General features: G+C 43.7%; 1 protein-coding gene across 3 annotated transcripts in view; it reads right to left on the minus strand.

Annotated features, from left to right (window-relative positions):
* Window positions 1-9922: 9922 nt before the first annotated feature.
* The window catches only part of PUS10 (pseudouridine synthase 10), a 28161-nt gene continuing 20052 nt past the window's right edge, over window positions 9923-18031 (minus strand). For all 3 annotated transcript variants that reach the window (XR_011557541.1, XM_070734791.1, XM_070734790.1), the window contains 3 exons: window positions 15856-15998; window positions 14658-14757; window positions 9923-11804 (listed from right to left, as the gene is read on the minus strand). Coding sequence is in view for 2 of the 3 variants with exons in the window: in XM_070734791.1 (XP_070590892.1) it covers window positions 11766-11804; window positions 14658-14757; window positions 15856-15998 (282 nt within the window). In the remaining variant the exon portion in view is untranslated. The remainder of the gene's footprint in view (window positions 11805-14657; window positions 14758-15855; window positions 15999-18031) is intronic.

An 18031-nucleotide genomic window follows, 5' to 3' on the forward strand; every position in this document is an offset into this window, starting at 1 on the left:
ACAAACAAATAATAAACCAGCTTTTAAAAGAGCTTCATCAATCAATACAATTAAATTTTATTTTGGAAGATAAGAAAAAAGGAAATGTAATAGCAAGCAACAATTAAGTTTATTGAAGATGCTCAGCTCAGTGTAATTACTGTCAATTCTTTAAAGTAGATCAGACCAGGAAGCCAAAGGAATGCAGGCCAATATAACATTTATTCAGCCAATAATAGAACCTTGCAAGTTTAAATCCATGTTTTTCTCCCTCACTTCTTTTATGAGAACTAGGGAAAGTCTTGCCAGAGACATTTTCTCAGGTTACAGATTTGCCCCGACTCAGGTTTCTTTTATTTGAATCTTGTCTTGGTATCATCTCTTCCTTCTGTCGCTCCATCCTTTCATTACAATTATTCAACATATAAAGTAAAAAAAATATCTGGGTGGAGAATAGATTCATTCTGAAGGAAATCTGCTATTTAAAGGTATATATTCTTGTTTATATTTTCTTGTGATAGATTCAAGACCACGTGAAGTGTTAATACTACTTTATAAGGCCTTGGTAAGGCCATACTTGGAATACTGCATTCAGTTTTGGTCGCCACGATGCAAAAAGGATGTCGAGACTCCAGAAAAAGTGCAGAGAAGAGCGACGAAGATGATTAGGGGACTAGAGGCTAAAACATGAAGAACTGTTGCAAGAACTGGGCATGGAAAGAAGCAACTTAGAACTAAGGATAAATTTCCTGATGTTAGAACAATTAATCAGTGGAACAGCTTGCCTCCAGAAGTTGTGAATGCTCCAACGCTGGAAGTTTTTAAGTAGATGTTGGATAACCATCTGTCTGAAGTACTGTAGGGTTTCCTGTCTAAGCAGGGGGTTGGACTAGAAGACTTCCAAGGTCCCTTTCAACTCTGTTGTTATTGTTATTGTTGTTGTTTGAAGTGTTGTAATATAGATTATTATTAGTTGGGCTTTAGTGGAATTACTAGTCGATGTCTGAAAACAATGGCTGAGAACTGAACTGAGTCAACTGCCGTATTTCTTTGGTGGGAGAAGGAAGATCAATTATACAGTATTCATTAAGGGAACCTTCCCGATAGTTTTATCTTGTCATGTTCAGTTATCTGGCTGGGGATAAGGGAACTATTGGTCAACATAGCAGTAGGCACCAAGATGAATGAATGAAATTATAGGGAATGAAGAATAATCAAAGGAATGATAGTGAGGCTTTTATTGCAGAATTGCTGGGTGAAAGGACCAAATGATCATTTTCTCTATTTGTAAGTTACTATTCTTATTTTCACAAAACATCTGTTCTGGAGGGGAAAAATGAAAGAACTGCACAGTGCCATTCAGCTGATATATGATAAGTATCATCCATCCATTTCTCTTCAAAAACCTTTTCTTTACAGTTCAAGTAGTAACCAAGATCATGTTAAATTGCTTTGTTTATCCTATTTAATAGGGCTGAGTAATAAGTTATGTGTCTGCTGGTTAGTCATAGGGCATTTCCCCTTTACTAACACCCCTCCTTGAATAGCTGGGCAAGCATGAGTATAACATTTGGTGTCCTAGCTGACCAACCCTATTCTTCCTCCCTCAGATCTGCTTTGAGTCATTGATTCATGGCACTGTCATGAATCACAAATAGAATCACAAATAGTATAACAGAGTTGGAAATCTTCAAGTCCTGCTTATATATGAACATCATGATAAACAAAATGGTTGAGTTATCTAGCTTTGTTTCCTTTTTCAACTTATCACCAGCCACTGAGAAAAAGTTCTCTCAATTAACCCCACTGATGATACAATCTAGCCAGCGGTGGGCTACGAGCCGGAACGCTAAATTGCGCTCACCACTGCGGCTCGTAAGTTCTTGCGGGACCAGCACGATTTTTCTGTTGCACCTGTGGAGGTAGAAAAATTGCGCACGGAGCCGCAGGTAAAACCTCGCCAAAACACGGGTGCAATTTTGCTACCTCCACAGGTGCAACAGCAAAATCGTGCTGATCCCGCAAGAATTTATGAGCCGTGATGGTGAGCGTAATTTAGCATTCCGGCTCGTAGCCCACCACTGAGTCTAGCATTTATTGGGCAGTACTGGTTGGCCAAACTAAGTGGAGGTAAGTGAATTGTTTCATTAGTAAGTATAAAACAAACAATCAGGTTCCAAGCAGAAGTATTTTAAGAGATGTCTTAACAGTTATATACTCCAGGTGTCCCCAACTTTGGCAACTTTAAGACTTGTGGACTTCAACTCTCAGAATTCCTCAGCCAGCCAGAGGAATTCTGAGAGTTGAAGTCCATAGGTCTTAAGGTTGCCAAGTTTGGAGACCTCTGATCTACTCTGGGATGAAAAGAGTCAACTTACACATTATAATTTTCAGGGTGGCTAAAGAAAAAAGAGAAGGTTAGAAAAGTGGGAGAGAAAAAAAGTTATCCTAAATAAGTAAATGTAGAAACAATTACCACTAAGAAGTTATTTTCCTCTTCCCTGAAAGAGAAAAATAATATTGCATCAGAACATTGCTCCTGGTCCTCTCAAGGAAGATGAAAACAATCTCTGCTCAGACAGACTATATTTAATTCCTGCCTCCTCACATAATTTATTTCACCCAGGACGCTGATTCTGAAAATGGGTAAATTGATGAGATAGATGTGCAACTGAATGATTCCAGAACAGTAAGGGACTTTGAGGAACTCCTAGTTTGCATTCATTGCAACCTCAAGTTACTGCCCTCCAAATATCTCAGGTGTCATCAGATAAGCCAAAATTATAGAAATATTTATGAAGCTACACACACAAGTCTTTGAGTTCCATCCACATGGAGCAAATAAATGACTTGGAATTTGGAATAGAGAGAAAAAATTCTAAAAACCTACCCCTCAATTCCTCCTGCATCCCGTGGCCAAATCTTGTGGCCGTGCACGTGGAAAGCACGTGATGAAAAACAAGGTGGCGAAGCATACACAGTGCCAGAAACTCAGTTTCTGAGCATGTACAGAAGAAAAAAAACCCAAAAAAATTCCCAAAAAAAAGAAAAAAAATTTTTTTTAAAGATGGTGGCGTCCACAGAGCAGCATCAACAGAAATGGTTCCATGACGTCATTGTGATGTCAGCAGTGGCTTGCTACCATTTTGCGTGAGTGAATCAGAGAGGAACCCACTTCTGAGTAGGGCCATAGTGGAGAATGGGGTGATCATTATCTTTCTGGGCTCTAAGGGACCTATAGGTTTTTTTAATATTCGTGCCTATTTTTGATACATATAGTCCATCTTCTTTCTTATGCTGTTGGACCAGATTACTACTGCTTTTATGATACCACTTGCCCTCATGTAGGAGGTTTTACATTACTTCCACCCACGTGTGTAGGAGTAGGTGTGGGGGGAATTTATCTATTTTAACACAGCATAAACCAGGTGGGGAAAAATTAAATCATGTAAAACTTCCTCTAATAAGGGCAGGTTGTCATTCTCAAGCTGTAGCAGTATATAAAAGCTTGATCCATTTAATAAAACTTGCTAGTGTGAAAAGGTGCTATCAGACGCCTGCTTTTAGGCTGTCTTTTCTTACAATACCTATAGATGGTAATTATCCTTGTAGCAGAGAACATATCTAGAGTGACATCTACAGGTTCTTTTAACATCCTATACAGCTACGGTCAACTGGTTTTAAATTCAATATTGTACAGTAACTGGATTTTTTTGTTAGGTGTGTGGGTAAATGGGAATCCCCAAACAAATAATACAACATACATTTTGCTGTTCTGTAATCATGAAATCCACAAAAGGATATTTTCAAGTAAATGAGTCCTCAATCTCCTGGATAAAAAGTTCTTCAGATGCCTACCAAGTGGTAAATAACAAGAAAAACTGGATTTATCATGAGGTGAGACAATGTTCAGAATCTTCATCAAGGCAATCCCTTTACTGGGTCATTTGAAAACTACAAAATCATTTGTTGAGTTTGTACAACTTTCTCATTAAGTAAGCTTATTAAATCATAGTGAAGCAATGTGCCCTAACACAGGGCATAGGAACCGTGATGTGCAGCATCTCTAATTCAAGTCCCAAGTGCTACTTAGAGAAAATAAAAAGAATTTATCTATGCTTGGCAAATAAGTATTTCTCTAACCAGATATCTTGTCCCATAGTGGACATGTATTCCCTGTCAAAAGTATACAGTACATCACTTATGACCACAGAGATTAACTTTCTCCCAATCATGTTGCTTCTAGATAATGGGTATTATTGGTGTTGTGGTGAGCTCTGCCCTGCTCCTGCCCCAAGGACTGTGGATGTGGGGGAGACATCCATGTGCTGCAGGCCTGTTTTGCCCCCTCCCAGTGGAATCTGCTGATGAAGGCTCCTCTGACCAAAAAGACATGAGTGACAGGGAGGAGGAGAGTGGGGCAGACAGCTCAGAAGGAAATCAATTATCTAGCTCCTCCTTGGATTCAGAACAAGAGTTAATGATACAGCCTCGCATGCGGAGAGCGATGCATAGGCAACAACTGAGAGATTATTATCAAAGAAAATGAGGCCACCTGTGGTTGGGTGGGGCTGTGGTAATTAGTGAGGCTGCTATAAATAGCAGCTTGTGGGTTTGGCCATTCTGGAGGATTATCTGATCGTTGTGTTTCGTGACTGCTTTACTGACTTTGACTTTTTGTGTGCTGATTTTTCCCCGCTTTGAAACTAAACCAGAGCAAAGTGTGTTTCACTTTGTGAAAGAAGGACTGAGAATTGCCTCACAGCTGCAAGCTAAGTATCAAGAACTGATAAGGGACTTGAACAAATTACCAGTTTGTTTGGAGAGGAGTGCTCTTGGCTATACCAAAAGAGGGCTTGGTTTAAGTGAATTTTCATTATAATGAACATTGTTTTGAATTTTCAAACATGTGTGTGTCTGAAATTTGTACCTGTGAATTTTTGGGAGGATTCTACCAGAGAGCCTGACAGAACAATTGGGAGGATAAAATTGGAGCTACATCACTAGTTTTCTATCCAGATGCCTCCACTTTGCTGAAGGTTGATCTGAAACAGCGGCTGGAAGAAGTGTCACTATAAACACATAATAAAATATGAGCTTCATACAACATTTCTACTGAGGGAACCGTATACAGTATCATCATAACCAACTATTTTAATTATGGAATAATTGTAAAAAAATGAAAGATTTGAGCAAGCTGGTTTATGGATTTTATTCTCTTATTGCCCTATTCAAGGGTTGTTGTTTTTTACCTCCTCAAAACAGGAGTTAAGGCAAGGGAAGAGGTATAACAAATTCCTGGTTTAGAAAAATCATGTAGCTTTGTTTTGTTGTTTCAATGGTTGTCATACCATTAAAACCATTGTTTTAATAGTTAAAAACAACAGTAAGTTATTGGTTGCACACTGCCTAGTCAGGTTTAGTAAGAAATATGTAGATATGTTTGTATACACATACAAACACATATGATTGTAAATTCACATGTAGTGTATGTGTGTATATGTATATTTATTTATATTATTTATAAATAAATTAAATGTGGGGGAAAGGAGGTTCTTTCCATCCATATAACTCTCATATTTGTTACTCTACTGATATTTAGTTCTAAACAATTTCTCTCCCCTCCTCCATCTTTCTTCAAAATAAACTATAGCACTTTCAACATCCAGACTAATAGTTAAAGCCAGGTAAAACTTTTACACTAAATCCTAACACTACTAATTCACCATAAGCCAATTAACATTTTTTTCATTTTTCCATATTTCTACCTACTTTTCATCATAAACTCAGCATCTTCATATGCCGCTGAAACTTGTTTTTTATTGTTCCCTGTAGTTAAAATTATTCCCAATTCTGTTATTAGTTCCTACTCTCCATTTCTCAAGAACTGGATAATCCTTAGCTTTAGTAGTTTCTTGGCTGTAACTTACTTATTTCAAAAAATAGCCACACCCCTTTATTAGAAATGCTATAAATTTGGTTTTTAAAGCTATTGCTGAAATACATATATTTTCTTCAATGGATTTGTGTGCCTTACTAACTTGTTCGTGTTTACTATTATTTTTAATTCTTTTAGTAACACTTCTACTTGTCTCTAGAACTTGATTGTTTAATGAACAAATTACTATTTTTCAGAATATTGTCTTCAATCTTTTGGAGTACCAAATTTTGCCTATATTCTCATGGTTTAATCCTGCATGTTAATGGAGAATATCTACAGCTTGTGATTTTATTTGGGCAATAATTAGTAGATATTGACTTCAATTTGAAATGTTATCTGCAAGAGAGTTGGTTTCATTTGTGCTTCCCATTTCCCTTTTTCCAGGGAAGTTCTTTTTATAGCCAGCAATATAACTACCGTATTTTTTTTATAAGACACACTTCCCCCCACATCCAAACGTGGGTGGAAATGTCTGTGCGTCTTAAAAAACAAATGCATAACCTGCCAGCCCCCATCCTTTGCCCCATCCTCTGCCTCCTTTCAGCAAACAACCTGGTCAGCTTCAGCACAGCCTCATTTAACACAAGCAGCTGATTGGTGGTTTGATCAACCTGCCGAAATACTGATCAGCTGTTCCAGGCTGCAGGGATCGCTGCCATTCATCGCCATTACCACCCACTGCCACTGCCTATTGCCACCTCTGTTGTGCTCCATTTTTGGCCTTCCCGTTTTTGGCCCATTCCAAATGGTGGAAATTGCCACCCTTGCCTATTGATGCCACCTGGAACGGGCCAAAAATTGGGCACACGGAGGCGGCAATAGGTGGTGGTGATTCCCGCAGCCTGGAACAGCTGATTGGCAGTATTCCGGGAGGCTGATCCAACCAACAATCGAACGGTTGGAGGCAGATCCCCCCCTCTTCTTTTCCTCCTCTGAAGTCAATATGTGTCTTATAGTCCAGAATATTTTATAGTCCGAAAAATACGGTATATTGTTTTAAAAATGAATTTCTTCTTAGGTTTCCTCATGTGCAAGGCTGCATAAAACTGAACCACTACTCATGATTCAAGATTGACATAAGGTGTACAGGTAGTCCTCAACATTTGGCCACAATTGTGCCCAAAATTTATGTTACTAAGTGGGAAATTTGTTGAGTTCTGCCCCATTTTACAACTTTTCTTTCCACAGTTGTTAAGTTGGTAAAAGCTGATTGTATGACACTGCAACCGTCATAAATATGAGTTGATTATCAAGCAACTAAATGTACATCAGATGACCATGGGGATGCTGCATTAGTCATAAATATGAAAAATGGTCATGTCACTTTGTAACTTTGAACAGTCACTAAATGAACTGTTGTAAGTCAAGGATTACCTGTATTAAGTAGGACAATGCATTGCTTCACATTTGAAAATACAATACAGGTAATCCTTGACTTATGATGACAATTAGGCCCAAAATTTATGTTACTAAGAGAAACAAGTTGTTAAGAGAATTATTGCAGGCGGTTGTTAAATCAGTAATACTGTTGTTAAGTGAATATGACTTCCTCATTACAGTGGTACCTTAAGATACAAACTTAATTGCTGCCGGGAGGAGGTTCCTAAGGTGAAAAGTTCGTAAGACGAAACATTGTTTCCCATAGGAATCAATGGAAAAGCAATTAATGCGTGCAAGCCCAAAACTCAGAAACCGGGAAGCCGGCCGCCACCACCAAAGGAGGCTTGAGCCTCCCTTTGCCCCACGCTGCTTCGCCCTGCCTGTTGTCCTGGGTGAAGTGCTGGGGGGAGGGAGTCAGGAAGGTCCTCCTGCTCCCCTCCCCAGCCAAAAACACAAAGACAGGCAGGGCGGAGCAGCGTGGAGCAAAGGGAGGCTGAAACCGCCGGCAGCTTCAGCTTCCCATTGCTCCGCGGGAGCGGCAGACCGCCTTTGTATTTTTGGATGGGGGGGGAAGCAGGAGGCGCAGGATCGGGCGGGCGGCGGGCGCGCCGCGAGGTAGCAGGTCAGCATCCTGGGCGGCTGGGCGGCAGGCGAGAAGGCGCGGCCGAGCGGACCTGGCTCCGGCTCCGGCTAGACCTCCAGCGAGGATGGGGCGGGCAGTGGGCGCGGCGGCAGCGGTAGCGGCGAGGGTGCGTCCGATTCGGGGCTGGCGGCCCCCGACGCAGTGGGGAACATCGGCGCGGGAGGCAGGAGAGGACCGGGCGACTGGAGCAGCAGCGCGGCTTCTTTTTGCCTGGGAGGGAAGGTGAAATGCCGGCGGCTCTAGCAGCTGCTACGAGCGGCATTTCACTTTCCCTGCCTTGCAAAAAGGCCAGCATTCTGGGATGATGGGGCCGGACTTCCCAGGCGGAAGGCGTGCCCCTCTCCCCGGCATCTTTTTGCCTGGGAGGGAAGGTGAAATGCCGCTTGTAGCAGTTGCTATGAGCGGCATTTCACTTTCCCTCCCAGGCAAAAAGATGCCGGCATTCTGGGATGATGGGGCCGGACTTCCCAGGCGGAAGGCGTGCCCCTCTCCCCGGCATCTTTTTGCCTGGGAGGGAAGGTGAAATGCCGCTCGTAGCAGCTGCTTCCGCGTTCGGCTTCAGGAGACAGCTGGGAAGTGGTGCGGCTGTTTTAAAAGGTCGCAGCCGGCCTGGCGGGCTTCCCAGCACCCCCCCGAACCCAGGTTCAGGGGGGTGCTGGGAAGCCCCCCAGGCTGGCTGCGACTTTTTAAAACAGCCGCGCCGCTTCCCAGCTGTCTCCTGAAGCCGAACCCCAAAGCCGAACTTCCGCGTTCGGCTTCAGGAGATAGTTGGGAAGCGGCGCGCCTGTTTTAAAAGATGACAGCCGGGCTGGGGGGCTTCCCAGCAACCTCCCGAACCGAACTTTGTTCGAGTTACGAACTGGCGTTCGGTAGGCTTCTGGGAAGCCCCGCCGCCCGGCTGTCACCTTTTATAACAGCCGCGCGGCTTCCCAGCAGTCTCTGAACGCCGGTTCGTAACTCGAAAAAAGTTCGTAAGAAGAGGCAAAATTTTTCTGAACCCCGGGTTCGTATCACGAGTTGTTCGTAAGACGAGGGGTTCGTATCTTGAGGTACCACTGTACTTGGCTTGTCAGAAGGTGGCAAAAGGGGACACTGCAACCATCATAGATTTGAGTCTAGTGCCAAGGGGCCTAATTTTGATCACGCGACCATGGGAATGATGCAATGGTCATAAGTGTGAAAAGTAGTGTTGGGCGAACCCAACGAAGTTCGGGTTCAGCGAGTTTGGCCGAACTTTGCCGTGAAGTTCGGGTGAGTTCGCTGAACCCGAACCCAAACAGCAGCAGCACCACTGCAGCGTCCTTTTTCATAAAAATAAACAAGGAGGTGGGGAATTCCCCACCTCCTTTTGCTTCCTTTTATTTTTACGGAAAAGAATGCCGCAGCGGCGCCACAAGCAGGAGGTGGGGAATCACATGATAGGATTCCGGGGGCGGGGCTTTGACATCACTTCCTTTTGCAGCACCGCAAGCAAAAGGAAGTGGGGAATTCCACAATGGGATTTCCCACTCTCCTCCCGGGCAGCGGCGCTTCGCGGTATTCGAGTGAACGCCGAACACTGCAAAGTTCAGCACGAACCTGAACTTTGCAAGTTCGGTTCGTACAACACTAGTGAAAAGCAGTCATAAGCCACTTTTTTCAGTGCTGTTTTGAACAGTCACTAAATGGATTGTTGCAAGTCCAGGACTACCTGTAGTGCTTCCGTCAGCAATTTTATAAACAAAATATGTATTTTTTTCAAGATTGTAATCCTGCACTGGAGCGCAGAAAGAGGTGATGTGTGCAGGCTCTATTATGGTTGTAAATTGAGGACTGTTAGACTGCACATATAAAATCCATGAACTAAGATTTTGCTTCACAGGCCATTTTTAAATTTCTTTTTAATTTGGTGAATTTTCAAGCCTTGATTTATATTGCTTATTTACATCTGATGCAATGAATATGTGTGTACATCTCAGAAATACAACAGCAAACAAAAGTTTTGAAAGAAAAACAATTTATTTTCTTATAAAAGTTCTGGACATTTTGATTCAAATCTTTACTTCATATCAGAACTTTCTTTGTATTTTACATGATCTGGGGGATGAGCCTCAAAGTCTTATGGAACTGGTTCCTCCTCCTTTTAGTATAATACTGAAAAGGGTAAACACGTCTTCCTTTAGGGGGATATATTTTTTAAACCCTTTGTCCATATTGGCATTATTATTATTATTTATTAGATTTGTATGCCGCCCCTCTCCGAGGACTCGGAGCTGCTCCCAGCAAACAATACAATACAGTCTACAAATCCAATGTTAAAAATAGAACAATTAAGAATGTGAATGCATGTGTGTAACCAGCCCATATATCATTGTGAGAACAGTGAATCCATTTACTCAGATATGAATGCAACCAGGCTTACTATTTCCTCTAATAATGTACAGGGATACCTTCACAGGAACAAGAGCTGTACATCTTGAGTAAACCAAGACAGTACTAATCAGTAATATGTTTTTACTGGGATTGCCTGCTGATGGCTCAGCGGCTTTATTTCAGTAACAAATTTTAGTATTCAACAGTGCTCAACCACAAGAATTATTAGGATCCTCTATTACTGTATTTTTTGGAGTACAAGATGCACCTCTCCCCCCCAAAAGAGGGGGGAAATATGGGTGCGTCTTATACTCTGAATGTAGCCCCGCCCATCCTCTCAAATGGAGATTTCAGAGGTTGAAAAAAGCCTCTGAAACAGAGCTTCAGAAAAAGATATTCTGAAACGGAGCTCTAGAAAAAAAAGGAAAAAAACAAAAGCAAGGCACAGAGCTCACAACCAATGAACCTGTTGCTAAAATTCATCTCTGGAACAACTGATTGGGGATATTCTGGAAGGCCGGTCTACCCGCCAATCAGGTTTTTTTTCTTCCTCCCCAAAAACAAAGGTGCGTCTTATAGTCTGAAAAATACGGTGGGTATCTTATTGCTTTTCTCTGGTTTGGATCTGGAATTCTACTATGTATAAACAGTATTCCTAAATTTTGCTATATTCAATGAGCTGCTTTCTTCTATGTGCTGTTCTATTGGGAGCATAAGAAGAAAAGCAGATAAAATAGCTGAATTTACCAAAATGATTCCAATAGTATATATAGGTAGCTTTGCCCAACTGGCCTCTATTTAAATGAGTGGAAGTAGAACTTCCAAATTCCCAGTAACAAAAGTACTGCTAGACAAAATGGGCTTTTCTCTTTTTTTCTGCTAAAGAGTTTTTAAATATGCTCGTTAAAGAGTTGTCATGCAAAAACATTAATTTTTGGTTTTTTACTCTTCCCCTTTACACAGAAATTCAAAATTATTCTCTCTTTGAGAATCTGTATCCATACTGTATAGGTACCAATTTATATTGTATTGGTAATGAAGTTAAAATGAAATGTACTACTTCTAAAATGTGTAAATCAATTTGAGGCATTTTTTTTTAAATTAAAAGTGGTTTCCTTTGTGGCTTGGAGGCCCAGCTCCAGAAGGGAGATGGAAACTGGACCCTAGACAAGCAGCGAGGCCAGTGTGATCAATGAGCCACCATCCATGCATGCAAGTGCCCATCAGCTTGCCATTCAGCCACTCACATGCCCAATTCCAAATAGACTACAGCCTGGCAGTGGGACCCAGCCCAGCGGTTGGGAACCCCTGAATTAAAAACCAATCAATCTTGAACAGATCAACATGATCTAAACTGGTTTACAAAAATCCAGGAAAATAATCCAGCTAGCCTATAAAATATTTCCCACAGTGCTCTAAATGTTGCCATGGATAAGTCTTTCCCCCACTCTTGAAAATTAAAATGGCTTCTTAATCATCTAGAGCTGGTGGCCAGTCAACATCCACGGACTGCAGGGGAAAAAGAAGAAAATTAATTAAATCATAGCTAACTCATTTGTTGGCAGAATATTTCACCTCAGATAATGGCTTCAACAAAAGGTGAAACTTGATTTCCCAAGTATGATACCATGATTTCCGTCATCCACCAGGGACCAACACGAAAGTGCAAGCCACGAACTATGGCAAGTGTTATTAATACATCCATATCAGTGGTGAAGTCCTGTCAGTTCTGTCTGGATTGTGCATGCCAGTAGCGGCAGTAGCACATAGTTTGGTGAACCGGTACTGGAGGCAGTACCCTCCCAGACAGATGTTACTTCCTGGTTTTAACCCTCTGTAGCAGTGGCAGCACAGGGCTCTGCCCAGATGTCGTTACTTCCTGGTTAACCTTCTGCGCATGTGCAAAGAGCCAAAAATCGGATGTGATGACAACATAGTTCCGAATCAGTAGGGAAGGTAAGTAGATTTCACCCTTGATATTTATGTTCCCGGACTGGGGAAAGTTGAGGTGACAATACAGTGATCCCCCGGTTATTGCGTCCCCGACCATTGCGAACAGGGTAATTTGCGATTTTTCAACCCGGAAGTCAAAATACCATCTACGCATGCGTGCCCTTTTTTTTCTATGGGCACGCATGCGTAGATGGCAACCGGGAGATCAGCTGCTGGGCGGCTTCCCTGGGTCTTCCCCCTCTTGCTGGCATCAGCGAGGAGTTTCCCCACCGCCCACGCAAACTCCTCGCTGCCGCTCGCCCGCCCTTCGCCTGCCCACGCCGTTCGCTCCCCCTCTTGCTGGCGGGAGGGCGAGAAGCCCTCCCCAGCACCCGCTCGCCCGCCCTTCGCCGCTCGCCCGCCCTTCGCCGCTCGCCCGCCCTTCGCCCTGGCGGACAAATTCCAGCCCCCACCTGGTCCCGCCCGATCCTCCTCCCTGAGGCAGCTCGCCCTCCCATGGCCGCTTCCTCCACCCTCCATCGCAAGCCCTCGCCACCGCAGCCAACGCGCGCTGCGATCTTCAAGCCCGGCTCCTTTCGGCCCAGCATCCCGGGCCAAGCAGCTGCCTTCCGTGACTGAGCCTGGCTGGCCCGGAAGATCGTAGCGCACGTTGGCTGCAGCGGCGAGCGAAGCCAAGCCGGCAGCAATGTCGCCGCCGCTGCAGCCAACGCGCGCTACGATCTTCCGGGCCAGCCAGGCTCAGTCACGGAAGGCAGCCGCTTGGCCTGGGATGCTGGGCCGAGAGGAGCCGGGCTTGATCCGCTGAGCCTGGCTGGCCCGGAAGATCGTAGCGCGCGTTGGCTGCAGCGGCGGCGACATTGCTGCCGGGTTGGCTTCGCTCGCTCGCCGCTGAGGAGCCGAAGATTGGGGGGCGGCGCGGCGAGCGAAGCCAAGCCGGCAGCAATGTTGCCGCCGCTGCAGCCAACACGCGCTACGATCTTCCGGGCCAGCCAGGCTCAGTCACGGAAGGCAGCCGCTTGGCCCGGGATGCTGGGCCGAGAGGAGCCGGGCTTGATCCGCTGAGCCTGGCTGGCCCGGAAGATCGTAGCGCGCGTTGGCTGCAGCGGCGGCGACATTGCTGCCGGATTGGCTTCGCTCGCTCGCCGCTGAGGAGCCGAAGATTGGGGGGCGGCGCGGCGAGCGAGCGAGCGAAGCCAAGCCGGCAGCAATGTTGCCGCCGCTGCAGCCAACGCGCGCTACGATCTTCCGGGCCAGCCAGGCTCAGCGGATCAAGCCCGGCTCCTCTCGGCCCAGCATCCCGGGCCAAGCGGCTGCCTTCCATGACTGAGCCTGGCTGGCCCGGAAGATCGTAGCGCGCGTTGGCTGCAGCGGCGGCGACATTGCTGCCGGCTTGGCTTCGCTCGCTCGCTCGCCGCGCCGCCCCCCAATCTTCGGCTCCTCGTTAGCGCTGCGGAAGTTTAAAACACCATCTGCACATGCGCAGATGGTGTTTTTACTTCCGCAGCGCTACTTCGCGAAAACCCGCTCGTTGCGGGGGGTCCTGGAACGGAACCCTCGCAACGAGCGGGGGATCACTGTATACTTTAAGTTAATATCTGATTTGCCTTTAAAAACTTGGATGAAAAGCCATTTGAAAACCAACCTGGAGTCATAGTTCCCTCTAAGCTGAGCAGTGAGCAATCGCTCACTTAAAAATCATCATCAACTCAGAGTTTTCCAAACCTGCCCAGAAGCCGAGAGGGAAAGAGTGAGAGGGAAGGAGAGAGAGAGGAAGAGAGAGAAACAGGTAGAAAAAAGAGAGGAAGGAAAAGAAAAAGAAAAAGAATGGGAGTAAGGAAGAAAGAAAATCAAAATCTAGTTTGAAACTAGCTCAACTATTTAAGTGGCATTTTGATATTGATAGAGTTGCCCTATTATGAGCTCACTGTTATAGACACACAGTACAGTATTTTATTTTGAAATTCTCTGAGGCAAAACAGGGTGGGTTTTTTATTTATTTGTTTGTTTATTTATTTATTTATTATTTCTGTGCCGCCCAGTCCCAAAGGGACTGCCGCTCAGACACTATACTTTTCCGCCCACCCCCCCAAAAAATTAGAGGGAACACTGCCTGGAGTGTAATCTGATTGTTATGCTCTAGTCTGAGTTTAGACTAAAATTTTAATCCCAATGAGCTTCTATGATTCTCCACATACAAAACTAAATTTGCTTTCTCCAAGTCTAACAGGACAAGTTTTGAAGAGAGATGAGATGCTGTAGGAAGTGACCCAGATTGCAGAGATTAGATTAAACTCAGGTTGCCAGATCTGAAGCAAACCCCCTGTGATTTTCCCCTTAATTTCCTACTGGAAAGACCAATGAGGGCACTCCCATCCTTCTGTCTACATACATACAAATGGGAGTACTTACTTCTACATCCAGCTCCAAGATGTCTGCAGTTGTCTTCAACAGGAAACCAATATTGGGCTTGGTTCTTCCAAAATCTCCATGTACAAATTCTTTAACATAACTAACAAATTGCCGATAAGGAAATGAGAAAGAGCTTATTAGATTTTTTTTAAAAAGACTTCTCCCTTTCTCATTCTTTCTCGAGCACACTGCTAGAGCTAAATGACAGGATATAGCAAAATTCAGAGGTGAGTGGGTAGAAGAGAACATGCCATCTTCTGGAAGAAGGGGATGGAGAAAAAAAGATTTATTTATTTATTTATTTATTATTCAGACTTGTATGCCGTCCCTCTCCGCGGACTCGGGGCGGCTCACAGCAAAATATAACAATCGTAACAAATCCAAATAAATTTAAAATATTTAAAAAAGTTTTTTTTAAAAAGAACCCCATTTACTAACAAGCACACACACAAACATACCATGCATAAATTGTACATGCCCGGGGGAGGTGTTTCAGTTCCCCCATGCCTGACGGCAAAGGTGGGTTTTAAGGAGTTTACGGAAGGCAGGGAGAGTAGGGGCAGTTCTAATCTCTGGGGGAAGTTGGTTCCAGAGAGTAGGGGCCGCCACAGAGAAGGCTCTTCCCCTGGGGCCCGCCAACCGACATTGTTTAGTTGACGGGACCTGGAGAAGGCCCACTCTGTGGGACCTAATCGGTCGCTGGGATTCGTGCGGCAGAAGGTGGTCTCGGAGATATTCTGGTCCAATGCCATGAAGGGCTTTAAAGGTCATAACCAACACTTTGAATTGTGACCGGAAATTGATCGGCAGCCAATGCAGACTGCGGAGTGATGGCGAAACATGGGCATACCTAGGTAAGCCCATGACTGCTCTCGCAGCTGCATTCTGCACGATCTGAAGTTTCCGAACACTTTTCAAAGGTAGCCCCATGTAGAGAGCGTTACAGTAGTCGAACCTCGAGATGATGAGGGCATGAGTGACTGTGAGCAATGAGTCCCGGTCCAGATAGGGCCGCAACTGGTGCACCAGGCGAACCTGGGCAAACGCCCCGTCATACATACTCCACACATTTTCCTGTTCCACGGAAAAGTATACTTGAAGATTTATGTTCATTCTTCCATATTTAATACTATCCTTTTCTTGAAGAGATCAGTACAGAATTCCTGACCACTGAGACACTTCAGTTCAGAAAGGATACGTCCCCGCTTGTGTCTTCAAATGAAGACGGAAATGATGCTCGTCTATGAACGTTGATTGCATGCTGTGGATGACACGAACCCTGACAGCTAATGGCCGCCGATGAAGTACACGTAATGGAGTTTTTTGATCGAGCCTTAAGTCCTGGTCAAGAATTTCAGATAAAGAAATCACGTTACAGACATCATAAACCCATGAAATAAAAAATCTAAATGTCCATTCAGACATCTTCCCCAGTATAGTAAAGGTTTTCCTGCTTGAGCAGGGGGCGGGACCAAAAGACTTCCAAGGTCCGGCCTGTTCTGTTCTGTTCTATTATTCCATTCTTCCCAGTGGGAAACCAGTTCCTAGTTACCACACAGGGATAACAATGTAACCTTCACAAAGCAATAATGATTATGAGAACATGGCAAACTCTTTGGAGGATAGTATGAAGATTCAGGAAAATGTTGATAAATTGGAAAATGGACTGTATGTTTTTCAACAGGGAGAAATGCAAAATTCTACATTAAGTTGAGAAAAATGAAAGACATGGATGTGTACAGGCCATGGAGAAAATATAGTAGGAAACAGAGACTGAGAAAACATGATGGGTATTTTGGTAGATCAGCAGCTGAACACAAGCCAACAGGGTGATTTAACTGGGGGAAAAAGCAAATTAAACTCTAGATCAGTGGTTCTCAACCTTGGGACCCCTTTGGGGATCGAACGACCATTTCACAGGGGTTGCCTAAGACCATGGGAAAAGACAAATTTTCAATGGTGTTAGCAACTAAAGCTTTTATTCTGGCATCTCGGAACAGATTTTTACAATCCAACCAATCAGGCGTTTACAGGGGGGTGTCCCTCTGACCTCTTGCCAAACAGCTTAAAGATCTGTTGGAAGAATTGGCACTAAACTTTTAGTTGGGGGTCACCACAAGATGAGGAACTGTATTAAGGGGTCGCGGCATTAGAAAGGTTGAGAACCACTGCTCTAGATGATATCAGAAATATGCTAATATTCTGTACAGAGACCAAACCTACAATATTACATCTAGGCATCATATTTTAACAGAGGAGGGCCTGGGAGGGATTGAATGTATGTATCTTGGAGAAGAGAGGATTGTGGGAAAACACAACCCTGATAATCAGGAGGGGTATATAAGAGATGAGGTAAAATTGTTCACAGATATTCCAGAAGATAGCACAAAAAGAATGAATATAAATTACAAATCAGATTTCAGTTGGGCATCAGGAACAAAATCTAGCAATGAGAGCTGTTCAGCAATGGAACAGATTGCCACAAGAGGTGAGGGACCCTTTGCTGCAAGTTTTTGAATAGAAAATTCTTGCTCATACAATAGTACAGTGTTTTTCAAACTTACAACCTTAAGATGTGTGGCCTTCAATTCCCAGAGGTCCCCAACCAGCAAGCTGACTAAGGAATTCTGGGAGTTGAAGCTGCCAAAGTTTCAAAATACTGCTGTGGTAGATTCCTACCATATACTGGGCAAAAGGTTGGATCAGATATTCCCCAATCTCCCATCCAATCCTTACATTTTATGAACTACTTATCATGCATTAATGCTAACTGCCAATACTCTGCCATGAAGGTTGAGAGAAAATAATATGGTACCACGAACATTTTAAAGAGATACATACTGTAGTAGATAATGCCAAATCACTAAAAGCAAATAAATACATCCAGCAAACATTGTTCCAATTAATCTTCTTTCTAAATCAAAATTCCCAAATCTGATGTACAGTACTCCAAATGGAATTAACAAGCCTTCCTGCATTATGGTGCTATGTCTGATAGTTACTTATAAAAAGATGGATATATATTATTCTTATTTATTTCATATGTAGAAACATAGAAGATTGTGTCCCCTTGTTCTTGTGTTCACTTTCCTATTAAAAACACCTCCCTGCTGAACCTTATTTAACCCTTTAACACATTTAAATGTTTCGATCATGTCCCCCCTTTTCCTTCTGTCCTCCAGACTATACAGATTGAGTTCATTAAGTCTTTCCTGATACGTTCTATGCTTAAGACCTTCCACCATTCTTCTAGCCCGTTTTGGACCCATTTTGTCAATATCTTTTTGTAGGTGAGAACTGAACACAGTATTCCAACTGTGGTCTCACCAGCGCTCTATATAGCGGGATCACAATCTCCCTTTGACATTTAAAAA

The sequence above is a fragment of the Erythrolamprus reginae genome, chromosome 1, assembly GCF_031021105.1.
Source record: "Erythrolamprus reginae isolate rEryReg1 chromosome 1, rEryReg1.hap1, whole genome shotgun sequence".
NCBI lineage: Eukaryota > Metazoa > Chordata > Lepidosauria > Squamata > Dipsadidae > Erythrolamprus > Erythrolamprus reginae.